The sequence below is a fragment of the Trachemys scripta genome, chromosome 3 (assembly GCF_013100865.1).
Source record: "Trachemys scripta elegans isolate TJP31775 chromosome 3, CAS_Tse_1.0, whole genome shotgun sequence".
Classification (NCBI taxonomy): Eukaryota; Metazoa; Chordata; order Testudines; family Emydidae; genus Trachemys; species Trachemys scripta.
Window position 1 is genome coordinate 73,063,665 of NC_048300.1, and position 16,008 is coordinate 73,079,672.

The 16,008-nt window shown below is 44.1% G+C and overlaps 1 protein-coding gene across 10 annotated transcripts in view; it reads right to left on the bottom strand.

Annotated features, from left to right (window-relative positions):
- RYR2 (ryanodine receptor 2) overlaps positions 1 to 5,737 on the bottom strand; it is a 690,844-nt gene extending 685,107 nt beyond the window's left edge. For 5 of the 10 annotated variants that reach the window (XM_034765041.1, XM_034765047.1, XM_034765045.1 and 2 more), the window contains exon 1: positions 5,529 to 5,640. In XM_034765041.1, coding sequence (XP_034620932.1) covers positions 5,529 to 5,576 — 48 coding nt within the window. In that variant the 5' untranslated portion in view covers positions 5,577 to 5,640. Of the gene's footprint in view, positions 1 to 5,528 lie in introns of all 10 variants that reach the window. The other 5 variants (XM_034765046.1, XM_034765042.1, XM_034765040.1 and 2 more) reach the window with 2 other exon arrangements.
- Between the last annotated feature and the right edge of the window lie 10,271 nt (positions 5,738 to 16,008).

Consider the following 16,008-nt stretch of genomic DNA (forward strand, 5'->3'; position numbering starts at 1 on the left):
TATCCCTCAAATGTTACTGGGCATGGCACTCTTTTAGACTCAAACTTAAATCCCTCCCATACAAAACCTAGTGGTCTCTCACTGTCATGATGTTACAAATTGTTAAATTTTGACAGTGAAGTAATAAAGAACTTTATTCATGCTTAAAAAGTGAATCCTGCATAATTTCATGCTTCCTGTTGAAGTACTTTTTAAACTGTATCTCTGATTTTGCATCCATGTCACACATTTTAAGGACCTATGGCACATTTTGACACTGGCAGATTGAGAGCTATACTGGAGAACTATACATTCAGGTGGGAAATGAGAAGGAACAGATTAATTTTTTTTAAAAGACAAACATACTACTTAATTGCTAATTACCCTTTCAACAAAATGAAGAAAGGATAAGTAAAGAGTGGAACACACAGATTCCATTGACCAGCTATACCGAAAGAAGGACAGGAGACACTTGATATGGATTTAATCAGGTCACAACTTTATTATTAGATGTCTGGTACTACCTGGGAGATCAACGTATACAATGCAGGTAACTCCCTATTTATTCTGTAATTACCCAGGGGACTTCCAACATCTCCCCCTCATTTTTCCATCCCGGTCCCTCCAAAAAATCTATTTCTGGGACCTTATCATCCAACTCCCACTTGTAGATATAAGGTGGGATATAAGAAAGGGGGGTTGGCTCATTGCCATTCCAACCACAGGAGCCCCAAACCCCCCATAGTTCCATTCCTTTAACCAGCACCTCCTTTTTAAGTCCTTTACCAGGCCGTTTATCTGGTCACTGGATGCCTTCCCTATGGAGTACTTGCACTGGACATCCACCACAAGGAGATGCCAGCAATTACCTTGGCTGCCTCCCCCGCAACCCAGTCGGGTTCCCAGACATCTTCCAATAGCCTTCTGTATAGCAGCCCAAAACATGACCCCTCCCAAGTTTGATAGGTGAACCCCCATCCTCCCAAATGAACTCAGAGGCCAAGAGCCAAAGATCTGCATGCCACCACCAACCCGATATGCTCAAACTCAAGTTCATCACTAGCTCCTGGTACAAGCCCCCCGCATTCTGTTGAACTGAAAACAAGATAGGGCATCTGCTATGCCATTATCCACCCCGGGCACGTGCTTGGAAGGAAAAGAGATGTTAAGGCTTAAACACTGTGGCACAAATGCCCTCACTAAGTTCATAACCCTGCGATTCTCCAAAGAGATGATTCCATTAGATCTTGAGAAAGGAGAGTTGCTCAGGTTATCTTTTTCTTTTAGGTATCACCGTTATTACAAGCATATTGACCTTAGCTGCCTTGCAGCCTGGTGAGAGGTTGCAACACTGCTGGTTTAGTTTCCATGTATTGTAATTATGTCCCGTTACAAGCATCTGAAAGAAGAACCTAGCTCAAACTTTAAAAAATGCTACAGAAGTTGACATCCCACCAAAGTCATCCCTACTGCTTTTGGGGAGGCTCCTCGGAAACATTTAAATTACAACATAATTACCCCATACTTTAGACATATGATTGCTCCCAAACTTAGTTTACATCACAGATTAAATCAAATTCAGGAGGTGATGCTGTTGGAAAACCTGAAAGCATCTTTATCCAATACAAAGGATACCGTTACCTAGCGCCTTCTTGAAAGTTTAAGATTAGTATAGTTCCATTGATAGTTTATAGCCCTGTTCCATAGGTCTTTCCTATGATGGTTTTAGAGAGTCTAGGTTAGGGCTGTCAATCCTCCAGGATTGTCCTGGAGTCTCCAGGAATTAAAGATTAATCTTTAATTAAAGCTTGCCATGTGATAAAACCTCCAGGAATACATCTAACCAAAACTGGCAACTCTAGTCCAGGTTTGTACCAGGAAGATCAGCCTTTTCACATATGTATTATGGAAGCAGTCTGATTGTTTAGATGAAAAGATTTCCTGTTCTTCTTCCCTGGAAGTCTGAATTGCTTTTATTTCAGACAAATTATACATCCTGGTAAAGAATTTCATGTTATTTCTAAATGTTATGAGCTATAAACAGTTTATATTCTTGAATGTAAAGACTGACACATGGATGTTTATTTTGTACTATGCATGCTCCTTTGTTTCTTTTAACATTAAAAAGGATTAATACAGATGGGGGCTCTCCCCCCACCCCATCAAATCCATGCAGGGCACAGCTCCCCCGAGTCCCTCCCACCCACATGCATGCATTTGATGTGGGGGAGCCAGAAAAGAGGAGCTTGTTTCTGGCAGAAAATTATATATCTAATATAAGATTATTACCAAATGGAATGTTAAACAAAGTTATGAGTCTGAACACTGTCCATGCTGAGGTGTGAAATTCATAGGGCTAAAAAACATTGCCTTGAGGACTAGCCTAATGATACAGCAGCAGCATTCTAGTCCATGTCTCAAGGATTCTAAAGCAATTTTAGCATTGCTCTTCCAGCGACTCAAGGCAATAAAAGGTTACATCCTCCTCTCTAAATGGAATGCATCAGACTTGTTGCAAAAGGAATCAAGAATCCATAACAGCAGCAGTTTTGCAGGGAGCCATGCATGCAGCCATCTTGTCCAAAGAAGAGGTAGCAAACAAACAAAGAAAAACAGGAAGATTAGACGAAGTAGGAGAGACTGGAGAGGAAAGGAACACAAAAATATCGCTCAATATAGGGGACACACACAAACTCAATTTACTAGTTAAATGTAAACAAATATTTTTTTTAAAAAATCAATGGGAAAAATGTACTTGTAAAGAATAAAACCCCAATTTTCCTCTCTTTAAATGTAAAATGTCTAACATATGATGCTGACATTCCAATGCAAAACTTCATTTATGCTGCAGAACCTTTCCAATTTCCTAAAAAAAAAAAATGACTTTTAAAAGTGCAGCAGTATTGTATACAGCAGTGGGCAAAGAATGCTAATTGAAGTGTAGTGGGGTTTATAGATTATCATCCACTATGAATTACCTGAACACAGGAAAACATTTTACCCAGGGTCACAGACTAGGTCCTTCATGGTATGTTTTATCTACCAAGCCATTAATGCACCCCTCTATCCATAGGGCTAACTAATTGATTAAAAATAAAGACACCCAAATTGCATTCATTATCAGGATATATTCAGTTTGCAAACTAAATATTTTATCAATGCCATGTAGAAAGTATTACACGTGAAATATTGAGCCCTGGGAGGTTAGTCCAAAATTTCAAACAATTAACTAAGACTATATTAGGGGTGAAAGTTGTTTAATCTTTAAAAAACAAGTTAGTTTTCCATCTCTTTTCATACAAATGTTCCCAGCGCAGGTGTACAGGGGAGGGAAAGGGGTAGATTGAGGAATAAGGCAGGTCACCATATAGAAACAATTTTAGATTGGAAATTCAAAACTTCACAAATAAAGGAAATGTCTAAGGCCCTTTTTTCCTGCATGTCTAAATCCCTACATCAAAAAATTTCCCACTGCTCCAATTTGCCACCTTCTTCAAGGTCATTTTATTACCAGACCAACATTCTAAGGATTTTTAAAGGATAATCCCAGGATAGGATTGCCTCTTTATTGCCAGCAGGACACCCGTTATCAGAAGTGTTCTTTTACGTAATGAGCTGCTGCTGTCAGGGTCTGTAGTTTTAACATTACCCTATATGTACACAGTGTGATATTAGCATGCACATTGGTTCAGATTCCCCATTAAGCATTTCAGATAACAACACCTCCATGAGCTAAACTTAACATTTAAACCTGCAGTAACCTGTAAATGCACAACTCTTCCAAAATATTTGTACCAATTTTAGCACTAGGAAACAACAACCAAACTCTCACAAATTGTGAAGCCATATCTTCTTTCAGAGAAAGCTGAAAAGCAAACTAAAATCTATTTGCCAGGACTGCAGTACATGCCACATAATATTAACAAGAAAAAAAGTTGACAGTTTTGTATTCCCATTTTCAACATTGCATAACAATTGTACTCTCAACAAGACTGGCTGTTTTGATGGATTCAAAAAATATTTAGAGTAGATTATTCTTTTAATGAATCCAGTTTGAAGCTGACAATGTAATAAGAATTATCCAAACCAGCCTCCACAATGCTGCAAAATGATACAAACATGCTCTGCCATAAACCATCTACATGAGTTGTTTCTCCTTTTTTCACGCACCCTTTTCTCATTACTTGTCACAAAATGTGACTGTGCTAAATAAAAAGAAAAATAAAGTTTAAGCTACACCATACAGTTTCAATGTCTACACATACCCAAAAATCTACACTGCTCTCAAAACTCCCTACATATTTGTGTATAGCAATATTCAAAAACACCTATTTGTAAAACTTGCTAGGACTTTGTGTATAAATAGCACTTGGGAGATGATGCAGGAGGTGAATAAAGGCAGTGGTTGGTGAGAAATAGTCCAAAATGAGCATAATCAGCACTCCAAATACAGAACCAAACTGAGGGAAGAAATGCTTGGGCATTTTAAAATGTACTACATTTAAAAAGCAAAGGAAGAAAAAAAAAGATGTTTGTAAAAAGATGTAAGTACTAATCCACCTTCAGTGATGATAATGCCTGCAGTTATGGGGGGGGGGCAGGGGGTGTTTTTGTTTTAGTCGTTTTTTTCATTTTGTTTTTGCAATAGGCACTACAGTTGCAGCTTTGAGGCTGAGCACTGCTGCTTGGTTAGTATCTGCAGTGTACAGAACAAGTCAGAGGATGGAAGGGGAGCGCTGAAAGATACTTAGGGGGAAATGGTGTTGCTGCCGAGCCTGTGATGCTGCCTTGCCTGGTACCACTCATTCTCCAATTGCCCGCTAGCAATAGCTTGCCCTGCCTCGGGGTCAATCCAGGAGTAGCCAAAGCCGACCCAAAGCCACCACGCACATTACTTTTAATTGTCACTGCATTGCTAACGCACAGCTGAGCGCCATGGCTGTTCCCTCGCGTTGCATTCCCACGCAGGCACCGTGCCAGCCCCCCACCCCAGCCGGAACACGTCTCTCATTCCAACCACCACGCAACACGGGCCGCGGCTCCCCGGAGCGAGCCCTCGGCTGCCCCACACAGACACACCGACACCGCTGAAGGCACGGGGAGGCGTTGTGATTTTGTGCCGCGGCGCGTGTGCGCGCCTGGGAGAGCAGGCGAGAAATGGGGCTGAAGAGGAATTCCTGGCAAGACTCTCCCAGCCCCCTCCCTCAACTCCCCCCGGGGAGGGGGGCTTCCCCATCACCATGGACACATGGCACAAACTGCCCCATCATCCGACGCCTGCAGGACACAAGTTCCCCCTAGTCGCTCCCAGCCCCGGGCATGCCAGGTTCTTCCCCATCCTTCCCACGCGCGCAAGGCACCAGCTCCCCCGCATAGACACGGTTCATGGAGCCCCCTCAAACCAGTGCACGGCGCAATCTCCCCCTTGGCTGCCCCCCCACACCGACCCACCACCCGCGGGGACCCCACAGCTACGCGTGCCAGGCAAGCTCTGCTGCCCCCCACATCCCGGCCCCAAGCGAGGAGGAAAAGGAGCGCGCGGTGCTTACAGTTCGCAGGAACTGTATCTCGTCCTCGCCCTCGCCCCCTTCGGCCATGGCTCCCCCTCTTGCCCGGCGGCGGTGCCCGGGCTGGCTGGGGCGGCGGCAGGCGCCCCCCGCGGGGCTGCAGCTGAGGGAGATGCTCACGCGCGGCCCCGCGCCGGACTAGGGGAAGTGGGAGCGCCCCGGAGCCAGCAGCCCCAGCCCCAGCCCCGCTGTGCCGGTCTCTCTCTCTCTGCAGCAGGTTGACGGCGCTGCCCAATCTCCTCAGTGCCCGTGCCTGGAAGAGGAGCGATGTGATTCCCTGGGGGGGAGGGAGGGCGGAGCTGCTCGGCTCCCCCGCTGCTGCAGGTGATCCGCAGCCGGCTCCCTCTGCAAAGCAAACCTGCGTCCCAGCGCCCCTTACTGGCTACTCGACAGATAGACTGTGGCTACACATCCGGCCCCACAGACATTGTCACACCGCTGGTGTACCACACTGGGCATGGGGGTGTGCTACAGACGGTGGGCAGCGTTTTCAAATGGCCAGTAGCTGTGGGTGCCCCACTTGGGACCCCCCCCCCCAGGGACCTGATTTGCAGAGGTGCTGAAAACCCACAGTTCCATTTAGGAGCCTCTGAAAAATTAGGCCTGGCCTGTCTCAAGTTGCACACCCAAAACTGAAGCACACAGAAATAGTGGCTACTTTAGCAAAAAGTTTTACATATATTTCTGTACATATAACATATGCACAAAAAATGGAGGGTGTTTTGTGTGTCTATGCTATAGGGGTTGTACGACTAGTGACCACTGTAGTTGAGAGTTTCCATTCTAACCTCCTGTTTTCAGTTGTTTCATAACTTTCAGAAACTTTCACCTTTCAGGCTGATATTTTTTAGTCTTCATCTCTGATTGACAATGATTTTTTTATAATTATGATCAAAAATTATTTAGCCATTAGAGTAGGAGGATAGCCAAAGAAATACATTTTCCCTATTGTTCTAATATTTTTTTAAGAATATTTTAACTTTTTTTAAACAGCTCTAGTTACAAAATAGCTGTGGCAAATTGAAGTTGGTCAAGAAGTACCCCTGATTTAATCGATGTGTGTTGTGATTCAGATGAGTTTTGAATTTTTGCAAATCACACTTCATGCACATGCACTGAATTGAAATGATTTTTTAAACACACTTTAGACCAATGATAAGAATATGATTAGATTTCCTTACTACAAATGTTAACCATATTGTAACCGGGTCTTTTGTTTTAACTATATTGTAATTGGGGCCATTGACTAGGGACCCAATCCTCCAAATATACACATAAACAGCCACATTGAACTCAATGGGACTAATGTTTGTAAAGTTCTTCTCATGTGTAAATATTTCCAGGATAGGGGCCAGGGATAGATTGTGGTACATATAGGACCTGTCTTTGTATCTTTTAAGGTGAGCAGCTAATGGGGTAAGTGCTACACTTACTGCACATGTGATAAGAGCACTATAAGAAAAAATGGAAATTATATAAACAGTTCACAAAACCATCAGAAGGCTGAAATGTTTTGTATAATTTTCAGCAAAACATCAGGGAATGTACAAAGTAGCTAATAGCAAAGATTTTTCTGAATAAGTGTGGTCAAAGAGATTAATTGTAATTGAAAATACTATTTCATGAATCATTCACCAAGCAGCAATGTACACACACACACATATAAATACACTGCATATGTGTATAACAAATGTACCCAAAACAAACACTTGTTAAGGCTGCTCAAGTGTATACAGTATATCACCAACACAAACATAAAAAAACCCAAAATCACTAAAATCCTCAACCACCATAGTTTTTTCTTCTCCATATTACTTCCCCTCTCTCACACATACACACACACACATACCGCCTCTCTTCACCTACACACAAAATTTGCCACCTTTGACTCCAACTGAGTAGAAAGGTTAGAATTGTTTTCAAATTGTTTAGAATGTTGCACTGGTGTTGTGTTGAAGCAGGAGATTAGTGTGTACAGTAATGTGTAAGGTTTTAGTCAATTGTGTTGTGTTGGAAGATTAAGAGAGGGAATTATTTGCTAAGTGGAAATAATTTGTGATAGTGTTAGGAAGTTACTGTAATGTCTGTAGCAGTGCTATTTAGGTGAGGTAATGGACAAAAAACACACATACAATACCGAACTTTGTCAGTAATTGACATTTGTGGGTGTCAGTAAGGCTGTATGTTATATGTGGAGCTGGAACACACCCACATATGTGTGTTCCTCCTACAGCTATCAAGGTGCTGCACTCCTGTTCTCCCTGGTGTGCTTGGGGAGCAGCTCCAGGGGCACTTCACACACTGCCATCCCAGACCTTGCGGGGGGGACGACGATGACACAAAGTTCCAGATGCTCTTCATCCCCTTCTCCGAGATATGAAGGGAATCAGGTGCAGGGTCTCTTCAACTGTTAAATATGTCACTTCTGTCCTGTGAAAACAGTGTTGGCTGCTTCCTCTACCCTAGCCTAAAACTTCTGTTAGCTCCTATGGGGAAGAGAGCTTTGTCTGTCTCCTGCAGCAGCCCTCGTAGACTCATAGATTTTAAGGCCAGAAAAGACCATCATCAGCATTTGTTCTGCCTTCCTGCACATCGCAAGCCACAGAACCTCACCCACCCACTCCCATAATAGGCCCATAACCTCTGGCTGACTTACTAAAGTCCTCAAATCTTGATGTAAAAGACTTCAAGTTACGAAGAATCCACCTTTTATTCTGATTGGGTGCCCATCCCCAAGAGGTAGGGAAGAGGGAAAAGCAGCCAGAAAGGAGGAGGAAGCCAAAAAAGCTTCTGGCAGGGCCACCCAGAGGGGGGGCAAGTGGGGCAATTTGCCCCAGGCTCCGCAGGGGCCCCCCGAGAATGGCTGAGGCTCCCTCCCCGGCCCCGGCCCAACCCCGCCTCCGCCCCTCTTCTGGAGCCTCAGCGCATCTAGGAGCATCCCTGGCTCCGGCGGGGCCTGAGCTCCTCCTCGCTCAGAGCCGCATGGTAAGGGGGCGGGGCTGCGAACTCCGGGCCGAGTGGCGGGAGCTCAGACCCAGTGGAGCTCGCAGCCCCGCCCCCTTACCACGCGGTTCTGAGTGGAGAGGAGCTCAGGCCCCACCGGAGCCAGCCTGCAGCGCTGTCCAGGGATGCTCCTGGATGCGGCGTGCTGAGGCTCCGGGTGAGGGGGTAAAGGGCCGGGGCCGGGGGGTTGGATAAGGGGCAGGGAGGGGGCAGTGGTTGGGGGGGCAGTCAGGGGACGGGGAACGGGGGATTGGATCATGGGAGTTCTGGGGGTCTGTCAGGACTCGGGAGGGGGGTGGATAGGGGTCGGGGCAGTCAGGGGACAGGGAGCAAGGGTGGGGTCCCGGCGTGGTGGTTGGGGGGGGGTCTCTAGGGGATGGTGAGGGGACAAGGAGCAGGATGGGTCAGGGATTTTGAGGGGGGGCGGGCAGTTGAGGGCAGGAAGTGGGTGGGGGTCGGATAGGGGGCAGGGACAGGCTGTTTGGGAGGCACAGCCTTCCCTACCCTAAAGCTCATTCAGCAGTTTGAGGCTTGCAGAAGAGCCAAGCTGTTAGCTTTTCCATTACGGCTGCTGTCCCTTTCACTTCTCAAATGCCAATAGTCTATATTTAATTTCAGTGCCATAGGGAGATTCATGTCAGGGAAGGGTAGCTTCATTTAAAATTAGCCACTGGGGGAGAGATCACATGAGAAGAGCAATATCCTACACCACCTACCTCCTTCCCAACCCTACCAAGGGAGATCCCTCTCCCCTGCATTCCCTGAGGCTTCAGAGGGGTTAATTCAGTGGTTCTCAAACTTTTGTACTGGTGACCCCTTTCACATAGCAAACCTCTGAGTGCGACCCTCCCTTATAAATTAAAAACACTTTTTTTATATATTTAACACTATTATAAATGCTGGAGGCAAAGCGGGGTTTGAGGTGGAGGCTGGCAGCTCATGACCCCCAGTAATAACCTCGTGACCCCCTTAGGGCTCCTGACTCCCAGTTTGAGAACCCCTGGGTTAATTTAATTTTAGCACCCTGTGTCCATTCACATGCATGTGCTATTTTGAGCATTTCAGTTTTCACAACATAGGCTTATCCCAGATTCTGGAACAAGCTCAAATGCTCAGTTCGTGGAGTATGTACATAAGCTATACTAAAGACAAACCCACAGTTGCCGTCTCCAGTTTGTGAGGGACCCCATGGAGCCAGCCTCTAGGAAACAGATAAATGCATGGAGATTAAGTCCATTAATGGCTATAAAAGGAAGTTCTTCACACAGCGCACAGTCAACCTGTGGAAGTCCTTGCCTGAGGAGGTTGTGAAGGCTAGGACTATAACTATAAATTCATGGAGGTTAAGTCCATTAATGGCTATTAGCCAGGATGGGTAAGGAATGGTGTCCCTAGCCTCTGTTTGTCAGAGGGTGGAGATGGATGGCAGGAGAGAGAGCACTTGATCATTACCTGTTAGGTTCACTCCCTCTGGGGCACCCGGCATTGGCCATTGTCAGTAGACAGGATACTGGGCTGGATGGACCTTTGGTTTGACCCAGTATGGCCATTCTTATGTTCTTATGTTCTAACCTAAATGAACCCAAAGTTATGGAGACAGATATGAGTCAAGGAAGCCAGTAGAGTATCAGAAACCTGGAAAAATCTCTGACTGGATGGGCTCAGGCATTTGGTCACAAGCTGAGGTGGTTCAAAAGTTTTGGATTTTTTTTAAGCAGAATTTTTGTATTGTTTCTTTAAACAATCAAACACAACAAGCAGCAAATATTTGGCCACACACTTCTGAAACCCCAAACCATATTCAGGTTTTGGCAGACTAATTTCAGCTTTTCAATTAAAAAAACCACAACAAATTTTGAAGGAAAGCAGACATTGTCCATGATTTTTTCTGCTTTTTAAAAACCCCTAGTTTTCAATCTAAAAAAAGTTTTGATGGAAAATATTTGTCCAACCCTTTTAATGAGCTTTAGTGCCTTTTAGCACTAGCTGATGCTGAGAACCAGTGATACCTTGTAAAGAAGTTTTCTCAAAATTGGGTTTGTGCCGAGATGTGGAAGGTTTATTTTTCCCAGGGCCGCCCGTGGGGGGAGGGGTGGGAGCAAGTGGGGCAATTTGCCCCTAGGGCCCACAGGGGCCCCCACGAGAATAAAGTATTGTATAGTATTGCAATTTTTTTTATGGAAGTGGCCCCCAAAATTGCTTTGCCCCAGGCCCCCTGAATCCTCTGGGTGGCCCTGGCTTCTGGGCAGAGCTAAAGATCTCTTAAGCCTGGAGTTTCTCATGTTATCCCCAGACTGGCTCCATCGGAAGCCCAAAAAGCCTATTAGTGGTGATGAAATCAAGGGAGTGATAACACTAGTATTTATAGATGGTGGGTGAAGGTGAGGTGATGTAGCAAAAGCAAAATCCTGGCAGACACTAGCAAGATTGGAATGAGGAGTTAAGTAGTGAGTGCCTGACTTTTAATGTTTATGGGGGTGGCTTTTTTAAAAGTTTGTTGTTTTTTGAATATATGTCTCCAATGTCATTACAAGTTTAACTGACAAGTTGCCATCAAAACATTTTTTCCATGGAAAATGGCCTGTTAACAAAAATAGAAATTTTTATATGAAAATGGAGTTTATTAAGAAATGGATTTTAATTGAAAAACCAAAAACCTGAATACCATTTTTTTCTTTTTGGCACCTCAAAACAGTTTTTGTTTCTTTAATAAAAAAAAAACAGAAAAAAATTATCAGTTTTAAATGTTTGTGGGAGGTTATTGTTGTTTTTTGTTTGTTTGTTTGTTTTTTACAAAAATCCAAAAGATTTTTAAAAGTTCAACAAAAGTGAGGGAGGGGGGAATTCCTTTTAGTAAAACTTTTTCATAGGAAAAGTCATTTCCTGACCAGATCTAGTCTATGTCAATGCTGATAGTTACATGGGTAGCTATCAAAATGGAGATCTTATAATCTGTTTGTCATATATAGCTCTGTGCCTCCTACTAGACCCCCTACACAGCAGCACTCTTCCCCATGTCCTGCCTCAGAGCCCTGATTTTGCCTTCCCATATATAACCCACGTCACCCCCCGACTGGTCCCTTCACAGCCCTATTCTTAGTGTTTCCTCTCCATAGCCCATTCCAAAAACATGTTTCTCTCTCACCCAACATTCCCAATCACAACCATGCCACCCTATTCCCCTTTGCCAAATCACAGCAAGTTTCCTAAAGGGAGAAAGTGGCTCAGGAATAGAGTTGCTACCTTTACTCCTGAAGCAATTCAGCTGCAAGACTTCCACTCTCCCTTTCCCTTCTTCCACAACTTGAGTGAGAAAAGGAGCGTCAGCGTGTGAAATGTTTCCTGATGCTGCTACCTTGATACTCTGAGGCAGCAGAACTATAGAGAGCCCATGGTACGCGAATGCTTGAAAGACAGGCCCTTGCCCCCACTGAACAGCTGCTGCTTGGTGTGCTGAACAGCCAAGACCACAGCATCCAAGCAACAGCGTCTCTGTTGAGATACGTCAGTATGGAGGCCCATCATACAGTTAGTGTATGTTATTAAATGTGCAGTGTGGCCAAGTTAACATTATTGTGAGAACCGTAACATTTTCATTTCCTGGATTTTGAGCATATGAACTCATAACCTTAATATTATATTAACATAAGTCTTTTGAGTATGGGCCTAGATATGCATATCTCTCTAAAACAAATGTCCCAGTGCAGGGGAGCCACCACAGAGTTTCTGCCTACAGTATTGGTCAAAGGCATTGTGCAGGCCCTGTTGACAGTACAGCCTATAAGAAATTCACAAGTTTTTCTTCTTTATTTCCTGTCTCTAGCGGAATAATCTACTATATGCACCAAATAAAATATAAAGATTGTCTTTTTCTCCCAGCAAAATGGTAAAATAACTCCAGGGCAAGGTTATAAAATTATCCAATCTAAATAATCATGATACAACCAAAAATACATCCATCTTTACTATTGAAACTAACACAACCCTGAAAAATGCTTATGTTACAATGGCTGTCACAGTACAGAACCCATGATTTTTTTTTTTAAAGTTCTGTGTGTTTACCAGGGCCGACTCTAACTTTTTTGCCACCCCAGGCCAAAAAGAAGAGTGCTGCCCCGCCGTACCCCCCCACCCCGAGTGCCGCCGAAATCCCCGCCCCCCCAGCATCACGCCACCCAAAGCCCCGCCCCCGTCCAAGTGCCGCCCAAAGCCTCCGCCCCCCTCCGAGCACCGCACCAGCCCCCGACCCCCCAAGACCCCGCCCCCTTGAGCACCATGCCGCCCGAAGCCCCCGCCCCCCATCCGAGCACCACGCCGCCCAAAGCCCCACCCCCCGAGCACCACCCGAAGACCCCACCCCCCCTACGAGTGCCACCCCCCCTACGACTGCCCAAAGCCCCTGCCCCCCCTCTGAGCACCACACCGCCCAAAGCCCCGCCCGCAGAGCACCACGCCGCCCGAAGCCCCTGCCCTCCCTCCGAGTGCCGCGCCGCCGAGTCAAAAAAAAATAAAATAAAAAATCAAGCGCCGCCCTGCCCCAAGGTGCCGCCCCAAGCATGTGCTTGGTCGGCTGGTGCCTGGAGCCGGCCCTGGTGTTTACACCTATATTAATTTCATGGTCTTAGAGGTAAGGAATCAAACAGTACTAGCATGCATGAGACAGTACAAACAGACACAGTCCAGACCTTCTCACATTGCTCTGTCAACATACCTCAGAGTTGACTGACTGACAACAGTTCTGATAAATCCTGAGCAGAGAAACAGTTAAATTGAATTGTATGAGACAGTGAGAGATTGTTTCTCCACTCACTTACACCATTACAAATCAGAAGCATCTCCTCTGAAGTCAATGGAGTATAAAATCTGTAAGATCAGAATCAGACCCTGACTCTTTTGTCCTGTGGACAAATGGTGACTAGGGAATAGGATGAGAGGACCAAACTCATTTCCAAACAAATTTAAAATAGGATTTTATTTCAGATTAGCAGAGGTTAAAGACTAGGGATGATAAGATATCTAGAGCAAAACAAAGTAATATGCCTGTTTACCTAGTCAGATTTAATAATATATTGCATTTTTGTTTAGTTAGTGTGTTTGTACAGCATCATGAAAATGTAAAGCACTATATAATAATATTACACTATTGTTTAAATGTTATATGTACAGGTGTAAGGCTCCAGATATACAACACATACACACAAGTATATTTACTTTAGTATGTTATCGTTGCAATAAAATAAAAGAATGAGGTTCTTTTCTTTTTTTTATGGGGATTCTGGTGTTAACTCACACAAAAGCAAAGTAGTACAGAATTAAGCTTGAAAAAGCACTCTTAGCCCACTATAGTATCCCTAATTACAGGAAATATCTCCCAGTACTATGTTATACATTGTGTAGCAGTGAATTAGAGGGATCCTGCTTCCTTTTGTGACAAATGAAGCTGGTGAGTCTGTTGCAAGGTATAATGTGGAGTGTCCTTGAGGCAGTGCCTGAAACTCTGCAATTGATGTGGACAGACTGCTGAAAAGAGGACAGACACATGAATGGATTTTAAAAGTCAGGCTATAACTTTTATTAAACACAAGGGAGGAGTGCCATTCCCCTCACCTCCCCTTCCCCGCTCTCTTCCCCCCCCCCATCACCCATACTCTCCTATACCAGTATAGCCACTTCATTCATTTTTATCATTTAATTGTAATAATCATTTTATTGTTATGATTAATTCATATGTTATTTCATATATAATCAATTTGTGATGAAAAAGTAGGATAGGACTATAGAGGTATAGTTAGGACAAATAGTTAGGAGTGACAAGTCTGTATTAGGTATATAAAATGTAAAGCCATAATTCAAGACCTACAGGCTACGGCCAGTAAGATTTCAGCTTAACCACATTAGACTGCTGTCTTAAGAAGACTTGACATGAGAGGATGACCTAAGACTGGCCCTATGCCATTAAACCCCTAAGATTACTGCAAAGGATATGCCAATAGGTGATGTTACAGAAAAATAGACTGCAATGTACCCATCTAGCTCACAAGACACCTGATTGTAACATCACGGAAAGTTCTGTTCAGACCGCAGGTTACCATGGGAATGTGTATGTAAATGTTAATGAGATGCTAATAAGAAAAAAGGGAACCAGGAAAACACCGGATGAAAAATGAAGCACCCCAAAATTTATGGGGTGTGGAAGTACGCATAAGGAAAAGGAGGTTTGGAATCCACATGCAGCCCTAAAAACACCCCAAACTCTCCTATCACACACACACGCCCCAGTGGTCAAACCAACCAAGATGAAGAACATACCAAGAACCAACATGTCATCTGAAGCTTCAAGTTGTGAATCTACATCCGAACAAAGCACAAATACAGCTACCTACTGAAGAACCAGCGGCTCCACAACCTAAAGGTAATTCCTGATGTTTGTCAATCAAACTTTTCCCATTTATTGAAATTACAAAAGATGGCTACTTGGGCACCTCTTGCAAAAAGCTTACGAAGAAGGAAAGCTTCCCACTGCTGCAATTGGTAAAACTGGAGGAACTTGGCATGCCAGACCAATCAGGAAAGCCAATGCTGACAAACTACATGAAAAGGCTGCAAAACACCAAGCCTCCGGACTGCATCAACATGCAGAAAGCCTTATAAGCCAGTCATTGTCAAAGCCAATTTTAGAAGTACTTAATGAGGCTGTTAAGAATGCTGGAGATATAACACAGTTTATGTGAACCAACATGACTGTTGCATCATACTTTCTATTTAAGCAGAAGATACCACACACTACAAACTGGAGGCCAATGTTAAGTGCATTGTCACTTGTTACCCAGAAGTTGGACACTGGTTCTGAACAAGAATGGCAAATGCTTATTGTCTTTCTGCAAGACACTTAACTGCTAGAAGCATGCAGTGCAACAATGAAAGACTCAGCGGTTGAGAAAGTGAAGAACTCTCTCACCACATTCAAAAAATGTGCATACATGGCTGATGAATGGACCAATGCAAATGGACATCAAGCATTAAGTCCTTGTGTACATTATCTTGATGTCAGTGGTAGGCCAGAAGGGGCATTTCTAGATGTTCAGATTTATAGCAGACACAGCGACTGCATCTGTGACAACCCACATCTTAGAAGAGTTAAATGCTTGTAAATTTGACACCAAACATTTAATGGAGCTGCAAACTTCTCTGGAAGACATTGTGGAGTACAAGTTTTGCTCAGGGAAAATTGTAATTCTAATCTCTCCTATACACACTGCAGAGGCCATTTTAACTTCAATACCCAAAAAGATAATGGAGCAGATGATTAAGCAATCAATTTGCAAACACCTAGAAGATAATAAGGTGATAAGTAACAGTCAGCATGGATTTGCCAAGAACAAAGTGTTTCAAACCAGCCTATTAGCTTTCTATGATAGGGTAACAAGCCTTGTGGATGGAGGAGGGGAGGAAGTGGTAC